The sequence below is a fragment of the Tympanuchus pallidicinctus genome, unplaced genomic scaffold (assembly GCF_026119805.1).
Source record: "Tympanuchus pallidicinctus isolate F22 unplaced genomic scaffold, pur_lepc_1.0 scaffold9, whole genome shotgun sequence".
In the NCBI taxonomy this organism is placed as follows: domain Eukaryota; kingdom Metazoa; phylum Chordata; class Aves; order Galliformes; family Phasianidae; genus Tympanuchus; species Tympanuchus pallidicinctus.
In genome coordinates, this window is record NW_026294813.1 from 13,972,686 (window position 1) to 13,985,134 (window position 12,449).

A 12,449-nucleotide genomic window follows, 5' to 3' on the forward strand; every position below is an offset into this window, starting at 1 on the left:
GCACCACGCACTCCTCTCTGCAGTGCTCTGTTGTCACCAATGCAGCCCACACTTGAGCTACTCACAATCTATTCCTGGAAAATATTGCTAAAAATCACACAGTAATGTTATAAGATTATTATAAGTTTACGTTAAAGGTTTTGGGATGCATTGCTGTCTGTCCTGGGGCACGTACAGTCTGTGGGCTACGGACATGCCTGACGTGTGCTGTTAGAGGATGAGTGTATTTCACAGGTAAAGCCAATGTGGTTGCAGAGGTTGTGTGTGGGTGAGCATCCTCTGTGGTTCCAAGAGCAGTTACCTCTTAATAAAAAGTTTAAAATCAAAAGTATTGGGTTTTTAAATTCCAAAGACTTCTGTTCATCAGACAGGATAATATCCAAAGTCAGCAAATGCTAAGCAGTCCTTCTAAATACTCAGGAAAAAGTAGGTTGGGGGTTGAAGCCGCTAGAGAAGACTCACGGAGTATGCATAGTTTTCACTGTGAAATGGCATATGTAGGCTCTCAGTGTGGCTTTTGACTTTATTAACAGAAAAGCAGGAAGTTAATATGAAAAATTAGAAGTATGCTCTAGTAACTAATTCTTGTAAATTCTCTGTTTCATAATGCTATTTCATATCTTGGAAGATAAAAAGAAAAAACACACTGTTCTTCATACAAACCTCTGGAAAATGCAATGTATGTTTAAGCACAATTGAAGCACAGTTATGTCACATGCATGTAAACAGTGCAAATGTCAAAATTGTCAAGCCATTTAATCTGGAAGATGAACAGATAATCCTTTAATATGTAATGGTAACAGTAAAGAAATTCAATATGAGATGGACTCCGTATATGTAACACTTAAGTGAAAAATACATATATATTCTCTGACTATGATGTGGTCTCAAAGCCTGTACCAACTTTTATATCAGAATAGAAACAGCAGTTCAGGCTGTAATTCCTGTCTGCATTGCGTACTTATATCCAATCAACACCTGGTACACAAAGAATGCAGAGGTTTTAGGAGTATCACATTCGAATTAACAATTCCTTATGCATTTTTAACCAACTCCCTCAGCATTGAAATAAATCAAAATGACTTCACAGGAAGAGATTTTTTTTTTCACCTGGAGCTTAATAAGTTAAGGTTTGAACCTCAATAAGTTAACATCTCCCTCCCACCTCTATCATTTCCTCTGAAGCTAGAACCAAGTTCATTTTTAAACAGCTGAGTTTTCAAACAGTGGGTTAGTGGTGAGGACGGAGTGTTTGCTATGACTAGAGATTTCATGTTATGCTCTTCTGTAATTACAAGTTTATTTGAGAATTACTCTGGTGTCAAGTTCAGCGGCCATTGGAGCTTTTTAGTAAATTACCCTTTCTGTATTTTATTCTATTAAAGACAAAAAGAAGAAGAAGAAGAAGAAGAAGAAGAAAGAAAAGATGCTGACTTTTGAAAAGTAATGGAAGAATCTTAATTTTTTCCAAGGTAAATTCCTCCTATTACCTTTAAAGTGAGTCATCTATCCACTCAGAGAGTACAGTTCCCTTTCAGAGTTCTTAGTTATTATTTTTTTTCATCTCTTCGTTCCTTCATCGGACACTTTCCTTTGGTAGTTGCCTTAAAAGGGCTTAAATTCTCCTAGTGACTGTCTGATTGCCTCATTTCGTATCACACATTTGAAAAGAATGTTGTAAGCATTAGCTTTTTCTTCAGATAGGATTTTTAGAATTCAGATTTGAACAGGAATGCTGAAAAATAGAAGGTAATACTTCTGATCTCATAGAAATTATTAATTTGTTCACTCCACTAGTTACAAATAATAGAGTTGGTAAGAGACAAGTTTTGGGGAGGCAAAATGAGGGACAGCTCATTTGGTGTTAAGTACTAAACAGTATAAAAAGTAGGTAAAGAATGTCGGATGAGGAGGGTTAGCTTACAATACAGATTTTTTTTAAATGTTGGGAAAGAGAGAGTAAAGGGATTTGTTAGGGAGTTTTTATTTTTGCATGTGTACTGCAAATAGTTCATTTCCCATGGAGGCTCAGTGTGCATTAGTACTTGAACAACTTTATACTTTATAATTGGTATTATAAACAATGATGACTTTCATGTATTATTAAAGAAATCCATTTATTTTATTACCATGTATGTTAATCTTGTCACTGTTCAGCTTCTAAACCCTGTCATTAAAAAGTAACTTTTTTTTTTTTACTTTAATCATTTAAAAAATTGTGGAAACGTTTGCTTTTTTGTCTTCACTGCTTAAAAAACATATTTTCATTTTATAAGTAACTCGATAATATTATGAATGTCTTACCTCTTTGTAGCTATCCTAAATAATTTCCAGGTGAGAATGGGACTCCTTATGCTGATACCAAAAACTCCTTTTATCTTGGGCTTTTACAAGGAGAACGCTAAATATCAGACCATCTTTTCAAGAAATGAAAGTGCTGCTTCTGTTAGCACGTTCGTTGCTCGCTGAAGGGAAAAGGTTTTACCTCCTGCTATATCTGCCCTGCCCTCTGGTGGTCACACAAGCCAGCTAAAGGTCTCGGTTTTGAGAGAACTGAGAGGCTGCCTCCAAGAAATCTTACCTCAATACACTACCACCAACAACAAGAAGTATATATTCTATGTTTTCCTCCCTCCCTCCCTCCCTCCCTTCCTCCCTCCCTCCCTCCCTTCCTCCCTTCCTCCCTTCCTCCCTCCCTCCCTCCCTCCCTCCCTCCCTCCCTTCCTTCCTTCCTTCCTTCCTTCCTTCCTTTTCTTAAGAGAAGGTACAAAACATTAAGAACATTTGCTTTCAACTGCAGTCTTGCAGTTCTATGGTAGCAGCATCTTAAAGTAGGATTCATGACACTGGTTGTTAAATTACAGAATTTCTTCCAAACATATTTTGAAGATTTCCTTTTATATAGATAAAATTAAGATCAAAGATTTGTTTTCCTAAACAATATATTGCTATTTCTACCTATGATATTCTTAGACTCCCTGAACTTTGGACAAATAGGATAAGTGTATACTTACTCCCAATTTGAAGTTTTGTGTTCCATTGTACGTTTTCATTCTGTAATCTTAATAAGAACAGAAATAGACTTTTTTTTCCTGTTTGATTTTAGGTAGATAGATAAACAGATAGATAATTTATATATAAATATGTTATATACATATATATATATATGTATACACACACACACATATATAATGTTTTACTAGAGCTTATTATGCTTTCTTCTCCTGCCACATGATCACAGAATCACAGAATCACAGAATTGTAGGGGTTGGAAGGGACCTCCAGAGATCATCGAGTGCAACCCCCCTGCCAAAGCAGGTTCCCTACAGCAGGTCGCACAGGTAGGCATCCAGGCAGGTCTGGAACATCTCCAGAGAAGGAGACTCTACCACCTCCCTGGGCAGCCTGTTCCAGTGCTCCGTCACCTCACTGTAAAGAAGTTCCTGCGCACATTTGTGCAGAACTTCCTATGCTGCAGTTTCCTTTTCCCTTGTCCTGTCTCCACTCACCACTGAAAACAGTCCGGCCTCGCCATTCTCGCCACCTCAGATATTTATAGACCTGGATCAGGTCCCCTCTCAGTCTCCTTTTCTCAAGGCTGAACAGACCCAGTTCACTCAGCCTTTCTTCATAGCAGAGATGCTCCAGGCCCTTCACCATCTTCGTGGCCCTCCGCTGGACTCTTTCCAAGAGATCCCTGTCTTTTTTGTACTGGGGAGCCCAGAACTGGACACAGTGCTCCAGATGAGGCCTTACCAGGGCAGAGTAGAGGGGGAGGATCACCTCCCTCGACCTGCTGGACACACTCTTTTTAATGCACCCCAGGATGCCATTGGCCTTTTTGGCCACAAGGGCACACTGCTGGCTCATGGCCAACCTGTCATCCACCAGGACACCCAGGTTCCTCTCCGCAGAGCTCCCCTCCAGCAGGTCATCCCCCAACCTGTACTGGTGCATGCAATTATTCCTCCCCAGATGCAAGACTCTACACTTGCTTTTGTTAAACCTCATCTGTTTTTTTTCTGCCCAGCTCTCCAGCCTGTCCAGGTCTTGCTGAATGGCAGCTCAGCCTTCAGGCGTGTCAGCCAATCCTCCCAACTTCGTACCATCAGCAAACTTGCTGAGGATGGCCATTATCCCCTCATCAAGGTCACTGATGAAGATGTTGAACAAGACCGGACCCAGCAGCGACCCCTGAGGAACACCGCTGCTTACAGGCCTCCAACCGGACTCTGCACCACCAACAACGACCCTCTGTGCTCTGCCAGTCAGCCAGTTCTCAACCCACCTCACTGTCCACTCATCTATCCCACACTTCCTCAGCTTTGTTATAAGGATGTCGTGGGGGACAGTATCAAATGCCTTGCTGAAATCAAGGTAGACTACATCCACTGCTCTCCCCCGATCCACCCAGCCAGAGACAACATCATAGAAGGCTACCAGGTTGGTCAAGCACGACCTCCCCCTTGTGAACCTGTCCTGACTACTCCTGATAACCTCCTCTTCTTCCAGTTGTCTGGAGATGACATCCAATACAAGCTGTTCCATCATCTTTCCAGGGACAGAGGTGAGGCTGACTGGCCTCTAGTTGCCTGGGTCTTCCTTCTTGCCTATTTTGAAGACCGGGGTGATGTTGGCTATCTTCCAGTCTTCAGGCACCTCCCCCGTCCTCCAAGACCTCTCAAAGATGACAGAAAGCGGTTCAGCAATCACCTCTGCCAGCTCCCTCAGCACCCGTGGATGAATCCCATCGGGTCCCATGGATTTGTGAACATTGGTGTTGCCTAGGCGCTCCTGAACCACATCTTCCCTGACAGAAGGGAGGTCTTCCATTCCCCAGATCCTCTCACTAACCTCCAGGGTCTCAGATTCCCGAGGGGGAGCTTTTTCACTGAAAACAGAAGCAAAGAAGGCATTCAGTATCTCCGCCTTCTCAGCATCCCCCGTTACCAGAACACCCCCGTCACTTAGCAGGGGAGCCACATTCTCCCTAGTCTTCCTTTTACTGTTAATGTACTTGAAAAAACCTTTTTTATTATCCTTTATCCCCTTTGCCAGATTTAATTCCAGGCAGGCTTTAGCCTTCCTTGTCGCATCCCTGCAGACCCTGACAACATTCCTGTATTCTTCCCAAGTAGTCAGACCCTTTTTCCACATTTCATGGGCCTTCTTCTTTCCTTTGAGTTTGTGCACGAGCTCCTTGCTCATCCACACAGGTCTCCTGCCACCCTTTCCCGATTTCTTCCTCACAGGGACGCACCGATCCTGAGCTTGGAAGAAGAGCTGCTTAAATGCCGACCAGCTCTCACAGGCCCCCTTGCCTTCGAACACCCTAGCCCATGAGACAGCTCCAAGTAGGTCCCGGAAGAGATCAAAGTTGGCTCGCCTAAAGTCCAGGATAGCAATCCTACTTTTTGCTTTACTTCTTCCACTCAGGATCTTGAACTCCACCATCTCGTGGTCACTACAACCCAAGCTGCCCCCGACCTTTACTTCCCTGACAAGCCCTTCTCTATTAGTGAGAATAAGGTCCAGCAGTACCCCTCTCCTCGTCGATTCCTCAACCACCTGCATCAGGAAGTTGTCTTCAACACATTGCAGGAACCGTCTGGACCGCGCATGCCTGGCCACATTGCTTTTCCAGCAAATATCTGGATAATTGAAGTCCCCCATAAGCACCAGCACCTGGGATCGTGACGCTGCTTCCAACTGTTTGTGGAAGGCCTCATCAACCTTCCATCCACCCTTCCAGCTGAGGATGGAGAAATAGGTAAAGTTCAGAATGCCCTAAAGGAGTTAATCTAAATTTATTACTGTTTCATCTTCCTGCAAATACGATACGCATCATAGAGAGATGCAATCTTGTTTTATAATCCACTGAGGTTTTTTAAGTACAGGCTATGAATCGGATCCTGGGAGCTCGCAGTAACATAAATGGATGTTATGTAATGGCTCACAAAGTCACCAAGAAGCATCAGGTTCTTATTAGGAAACTGCTTAGAGAAAAAGTTCCACAATGCCACTGTTTTTGGTGGTGTTTTTTTTTTCAAGAATATGGAAAATCTTGAACTTTTTTTCTGTTGCACTATAAGCACTGAAGATTTGATGAGCAAAATTTATCTGGAAAAGAAATCTGACCCTCCTGGTGAAATTGCAACTGAATCCAGCTGCCAAATGGAAGTTGATGCAAAACATACAGAAGGCTTAGGAAAAAAAAAGAAAAAGATGGAATATTTGAATTAGAGTATTACAAATGACTTGGACAAAACAAGCTATGAAACATAAGATGGAAATCTGCGTTGTGAATAAACAAGCTGTGTTGTTCCTCAGCTCTTGAAAGTGGATGTTTGAAAGAGTAAATATTCCATATTAACTTCATCAGCTTTGGGGGAAAAAAAGAAAAAAAAGAAAAAAAAGAAAAAAGAGCAGGACTTTCCACTCACAAAATATAACTTTAGTGATACAGTTTTAAATGGCATGCAAATGTCTATGCATGCATATAAACATTCATAGTTTTAATTAAATGTATCTTGTATACTCAATGTTTTTCATTATATTGAAAGGTTTGTAGCTGACGAAACTTGAAAGGCAGCGGAACAAAGAAAATTTTAATTTTAATTAATATAATTAATTTTATTTTAAATTTTAATGTCCAAGTAACATCAAATTGTGGTCCAATATATCTCAGTTCTGTGTCCTAATCCTGTTCAGAATCTAGTTATAGAGTTCATGTCCTATAAGTTCTTCTGTGAAAAGCTGTACAGAGACCTCTCCTGAAGTACACTTGTATTTAGGTTCTGGATTAGCAGTTTTATTTTTCTAAGCAATTGTAATTACATGTATTTACCAAATACCTGCTTTAGTCGCAGAAAATCACTTTGACGTAAGTGCACAACAGAAGTTGGAAATTCATTCCTTTTCCCATGCAGGTTCCTTTTCCTACTATACTCTAATTAGGATAAGAAGAAGAAATACGCTGCTATTTAGTTCCCTTGCAAAACTAGTAATACTAATAAGTGAATTATATTCAGTGAATAAGCAAACATATATGGCATTGTAAGTAGCTATACTTGATAATTACCTGCATATAAACTTCAGATGAGAAATTATTTTCCTCTTCTCATTTATTTTTATACATATATATATATATATATATACATATATATGTTATGTATCATAGAATCATGAATCATGCATGTTGAAGCCTTACCACTTGGGAAGACTGCATGAATTCCCGGATAAGGCAAACCCTGGTTTTGCAAGAACAGCAGGAATGTTTTGAATAAGAGCAACTTATGGAAAACAAATACTTGTGAAATGCTCACTTCCAGATTAATTCAGATTATTTTATGAGATTTAGTTTATCATAGTACATTTCTCATTGTACATCATAGTGCAAAGCTCACAAATAAGATGAAAGTATTTAAGCCACTTCTGACAAGACTTGTGCTCCAGACCGTTCATAGCCCCATTGCCCTTCTCTGGATGTGCTTCAGGGCCTCAACACCTTTGTTGTAGCAAGGGGCCCAAAACTGAATTCAAGTCTCTAGGTGCAGCCTTCTATTCACAGGGAACAGAATCATTGAAATGCACTTTTAGTCAACAGAAAGTTACTGCATGGCCTGCAATATACTGCCCACCGTCTGCTCTGGCATCTTAGGTACAGCTCAGATAATGGCTTTAGTTGGATGACAGCTTCCTTGCTCTTGTGTGTAGGTGTGTAGGTTTGGTGGTGCACACTGAGGCCTGGATGAACATGAAACTTGCTTGCTGCAAGTCCAGCCAAGTCCTGGATCAAGCCAAGAGCTTTTGCTATGCTGCCCTCTGATTGCATGGCCCTACGTGAGTTGTAATGAAGTGAATGCTGACAACACAATTGGTGGAAAAGACAATTAATGCTGATACATCTGGTACATGCATGGGACAAATATTGGTATGGGACAAGGACCTCTCTTTCACCTGGACTTCTGCAATTTGAGTTACCAACACTTGCACAGATGAGGTCACACCTCAAATACTGGACCCTGGACCCCTCATTACAGGCATAAAGGCCCTGGATCATGTCCAGAGAAGGATCTGGAGCACAAGTGCGAGGAGAAGCAGAGGAAACTGGGATTGTTCAGCTTGGAGAAGGGCAGGCTCAGGAGTGACCTTATCACACTCTAGAACACCCTGAAAGGAAGCTGTGGCGAGGTTGCGGTTGGTCTCTTCTCCCAGGTAACATGATAGGATAAAAAGTGACGGCCTCAAGTCGCACCAGGAGGGGTTCAACTTGGATATTTGGAAGAACATCTTCTCAGATAGAGTGGTGATGCACTGGGACAGGATGCCATGGGAAGTGGTGGTGGCTATGCCTGGAGGTGTTCAAGGAAGGTGTAGATCCGAGGGACATGGCTTAGCAGGGGGGAGATGGGGAGGATGGAACTAACAATTGGGCTAGATGATATTAATGCTCTTGTCCAATCTTAATAATTCTACGATTCTACAGACTGTGCTGCGCCATGTCAGTGCATGCAACAGCGAGAAAATCGGGCTTATATACGCAGCAGAAGTTTGTAGGTACGTCTGTGGTGTGATTACAAGCACAAAACACGGGATAACGAAGGGAAGAACGCGCCGGAGGAGGACTATGAACAACGCTCCCCGCGCCTCGGCCTCAAGAAAGGCCGCGCCTCAGCCTCAAGAACTACAGTTCCCAGGAGACGTTGCACATCCCGCGCATGCGCACCCTCAATAGGTGGCGGCGGCGGCCCCCCGGCGCTAGGCCCGCTCTGCGGCGGGCAGGAGGAGGAGGCGCGGCCGTGGCGAGGACTACAGCTCCCAGCGGCCCCTCGCACATCTCGCGCGTGCGCACGGCGCCGGCTCGGCCGCACTCTGCCGTTGTCGCCGTAGGTGGGTGGGAGGGGGGGAAGGGAGCGAGCGCGGCGGTGAGGAGGAGGAGGAGGAGGAGGTGGCGGTGGGAGGGGGGGGGTGAGAGTTGAGAGTTTAGACGCCGCCGTCGCTGCCGCCAGCTCGGACTCATGATTCCCATATGCCCGGTAGTTTCGTTCACCTATGGTAAGTAAACGCGCTCGGGGCGGGCAGGGGGCGGCTGTTGGGCAGGGGGCGGTTGAGGCGCGGCAGGGGGGCGGCGGGAGGCGGGGGGGGGGGGGGGCGGCGGTCCGGAGGCGCCCGTCTGACCAGGCGCTCTCTCTGTCCCCTGTCCGTGTGTCCGCGTCCCCTTCTTCGCCCCCACCCCCACTCCTCCCCTCCCCCGCCTCCTTCCCTCCTCCCGCCGGGCCTCCTGTCATGGCCCCGACCGCCGCCGCCTCCGCGTTGCCGCCGCCACAGTGCCCAGCCGGCTGGGAGAAGATGCCAAAATGGCCACCGGCAACTACTTTGGATTCACCCATAGCGGTGCTGCTGCTCAGTACAGGTAACCGCCGCGACCCCGCCCCGCTCCGCCCGGGCCCGCAGCCCGCGCTCGCGTCCCGCAGCGGGACCTCCTCCCCGCCCTGTGGGGCTGCGCGCCCGGCGCCGCACCTGGACGCTGCCCCGGGGCCCGCTCCGCTCCGGGCCCCTTCTCCGCACCGGGACCCTTCTGCCGCCGACCCGTCCGCGGGCGCGTGTGCTCTTTCGCGGCCGGCCCGGCCGTCCCCGCGTGTGAGGGCGGGAGGTCGGGCTGAGCGCCGAGGACGGAGGGAGCCGGGGGCGGCATCGTGTCCCGGGGCCTTAAAATGGCCACTTTCAGCCGGCACCGGCGTGTTCCGCCTGCGGCCCGGGCCCTTCGACTCTTTCGGCCGCGCTGAGGGCCGGGCTCGCTCCCCAGCTCTTTACCCCAAAGCTCTGTCGGCGTGGGAGGGTGCGGTCCTCGTTAATCTAGGTTAAAATTAAGCCAGCCTAACTTGTGGGGGAGTGGGTGGATAAGGGAAGAGCTGGAGGTCCAGAAAATACGGGGGGCTGTCTTATTTCCCTATGTTATTATGATATGAAGAATGTTCTGTCTAAGAAAATAGAGAAGGTACCTCAGGGCCTATCAGATTTCAAAAAGATTTCCTTTCTTGGTGTTATCTAAGACCAGGAGAGGTCTTACAGTGGAGCTCAGGGATCTGAAACTGTACCTGTTGTTCAGGGGCCCTCCCGTAAGTGTTGGTATTTTTGTTTGTTGAGGATTGTGTATCAGAGTGTAAAAAACAAAGTAGGAATTGGTAGCGCCTGTTATCTCTTCTTCTAATATCAACTTATTTAATTTGAGGGGGAAAAAAAGGGGGCTATAAGCAGAAACGTTTATGTTTTTGACTTGTATTGGAGTAGCAACCTAAAGCCTATGTTTAAATCCACGTTAGTTGTTACATAAATCTGTAATGAAGGCTTGCCTTGATTCTTGTTTAATAGGAAAACAAACAAAAGAGTAAAGCAGATACATGGGAAGTTATTAGAAACAAATGCAAGTGCGTATTAGTGGTAAGAAGCTGATCAAACTTGCATACCTGATGTAGGAAGAGTAAAGTTTTAGGGAGATCTTTGAATGACTCTCAAGATCATGCAGCTATTCTTTCCTTGAAGCAGACATAGTATGCTTTCATTTTTATTTACTTCCAGTATTGAATATTTAAAGGGAGAGATTAAATTCAGTGTATCTTCTAGTTCTTCTCAGATGGGGCACTTGCAACATGTTTGTGTGCTACTTGACGGTTATAGTGAAATTTGAAACTGAGTCCTCATGAAATGTGGAAGACTTTTTAAATACCGTAGAGGATTTTTTTTTTTTTTCGGATAAGAAAACAAATAATCTATAAGTGATCAATAAACTATGACATCTATATGACTGCAATTATGAAGTAGAGATGAAGTGCTAAAGTTGTTTTTCCTTTTATGGTGGAGCTGAGGTGTACAGGTTTAAGAACTTGAACAACTCATTTGAAATTTACTTTTGCACTGCGGCTTAAAAACATTATTAGAATAAAGTTCAATTTCAAAACTGTTTTCATTTAACTGTAAATGTGTTTTTGAGAAAATGGCAAAGGGAGATTTTTCCTTTCCTACCACAAGTATGGTAGACTGTTCCATTCCATGTTCCTTGTGTATCAGTAAAAGACTCCTATAAATGGTGTGTATGTCTACTGTCTTGGAAAGTAAAGAGACACAGCAGTCAGTGTTAAATATTTTGAGCAGAAAACACAGGAAGTGCTTAAAAGATTGGAAAGGGGAATTTATTATCAAAAAATAGATCTGTCAAATCATCAATAGCTGCTTTACTGAGTGCTAAAAAATGTATATTCCATTCCAGGGATATTGAGCAGAAGATGGTGGCTGGTAGGGAAAGATAATTGAAGATTTAAAATTGCAACAAACTCTCTCAGATGTCTTTTGTTGTGTTGAAAAACACTGCTTTTCATAAAGAACACTTGAAATCTTACCTCGCTTTGTATTTAATCAAAGGCAGCAAAAGAATGAACTGCTCTTTAAACCTATAAATAATGGATTAGAAGCATTCTTGTTCCTTTCAATGTTGTAACTGCATAAATTTCCCTGCTGCGCACTTCATTCAGAATTCTGTGAACTAGCCAGTAGTAATATCATGACTTAATGAGAGAATAATTAAAAGTATGCAAATACTGATCCTGGAAATTAATCTGAGTATTCAATTCATACTTTCTGCTGGAGGTGGTATTAGGATCTAAAGCTACAAACCTGTGTGCAGTGCGTAAATCATCTGCTACGTATTTCAGCAATAATATTCTGTTTATTTGCAGTTTGAAATAAATGTGTAATTTGGCCACACCAGTCCTCTTTTGTGTGAATATGTGCACATTGTAATTCATTTGAGCTGCTGAGTTTATTCAGTTTGAGATGAAGATCTTAATGTTGACTTGCATTCTGTGTGTAAGAAATATTCAGTGTGTTGTTATGCTTTCATTTTAAAGTTGTCTGATTGGCATACAGGGATACTGATGGGGAGATAAGGGCATTGAGAATTTAGATAGAGAAGTGGGCTTTTCTTTGCTTGCAACTGCAGTGGTCTTATCTAATGAACTTTGTGTTGAGATTTTTGGTTTTTGTAAAGGAGAGTAGCTCTCTGAGTTTCATTTAGTGATGTCCCTGCAGTAACGAGATAGGTCATAAGGTGGGAAATCCTTGGGTACTTCGCAGTGATTTATGAACTTTAATTTGCCCGCAAGTTGTGCAAGTATTACCAATTCACTATTGTGAGCCATAACAGATAAGGGAAACTGTAGCAGATCACAGCGTGTGTAAGTTTCAGTTAAGATGCAGTCTTCTGTGCAGCAAAAAAAAAAACAGGAATATGTGTACGATGCAGTTTTACAGGACATTCAGAACTGGTGTAGAGCAGAAAAGGGAAGGGAAATGCCGTGAGTAGATAAGTTTGTTATTGAGAAATTTGGGGGAGCGTGGGTGTGTGTTATTTTTTTTCATGTTTGATAGTACTTAATTTCACTTTTATTTCA

The 12,449-nt window shown here is 43.6% G+C and overlaps 1 protein-coding gene across 4 annotated transcripts in view; it reads left to right on the top strand.

The window, feature by feature from the left end:
* Window positions 1-8,963: 8,963 nt before the first annotated feature.
* The window catches only part of ZFR (zinc finger RNA binding protein), a 41,782-nt gene continuing 38,296 nt past the window's right edge, over window positions 8,964-12,449 (top strand). For all 4 annotated transcript variants that reach the window (XM_052670576.1, XM_052670577.1, XM_052670578.1 and 1 more), the window contains exons 1-2: window positions 8,964-9,057; window positions 9,331-9,415. In XM_052670576.1, the coding sequence (XP_052526536.1) occupies window positions 9,021-9,057; window positions 9,331-9,415 (122 nt within the window). In that variant the 5' untranslated portion in view covers window positions 8,964-9,020. The remainder of the gene's footprint in view (window positions 9,058-9,330; window positions 9,416-12,449) is intronic.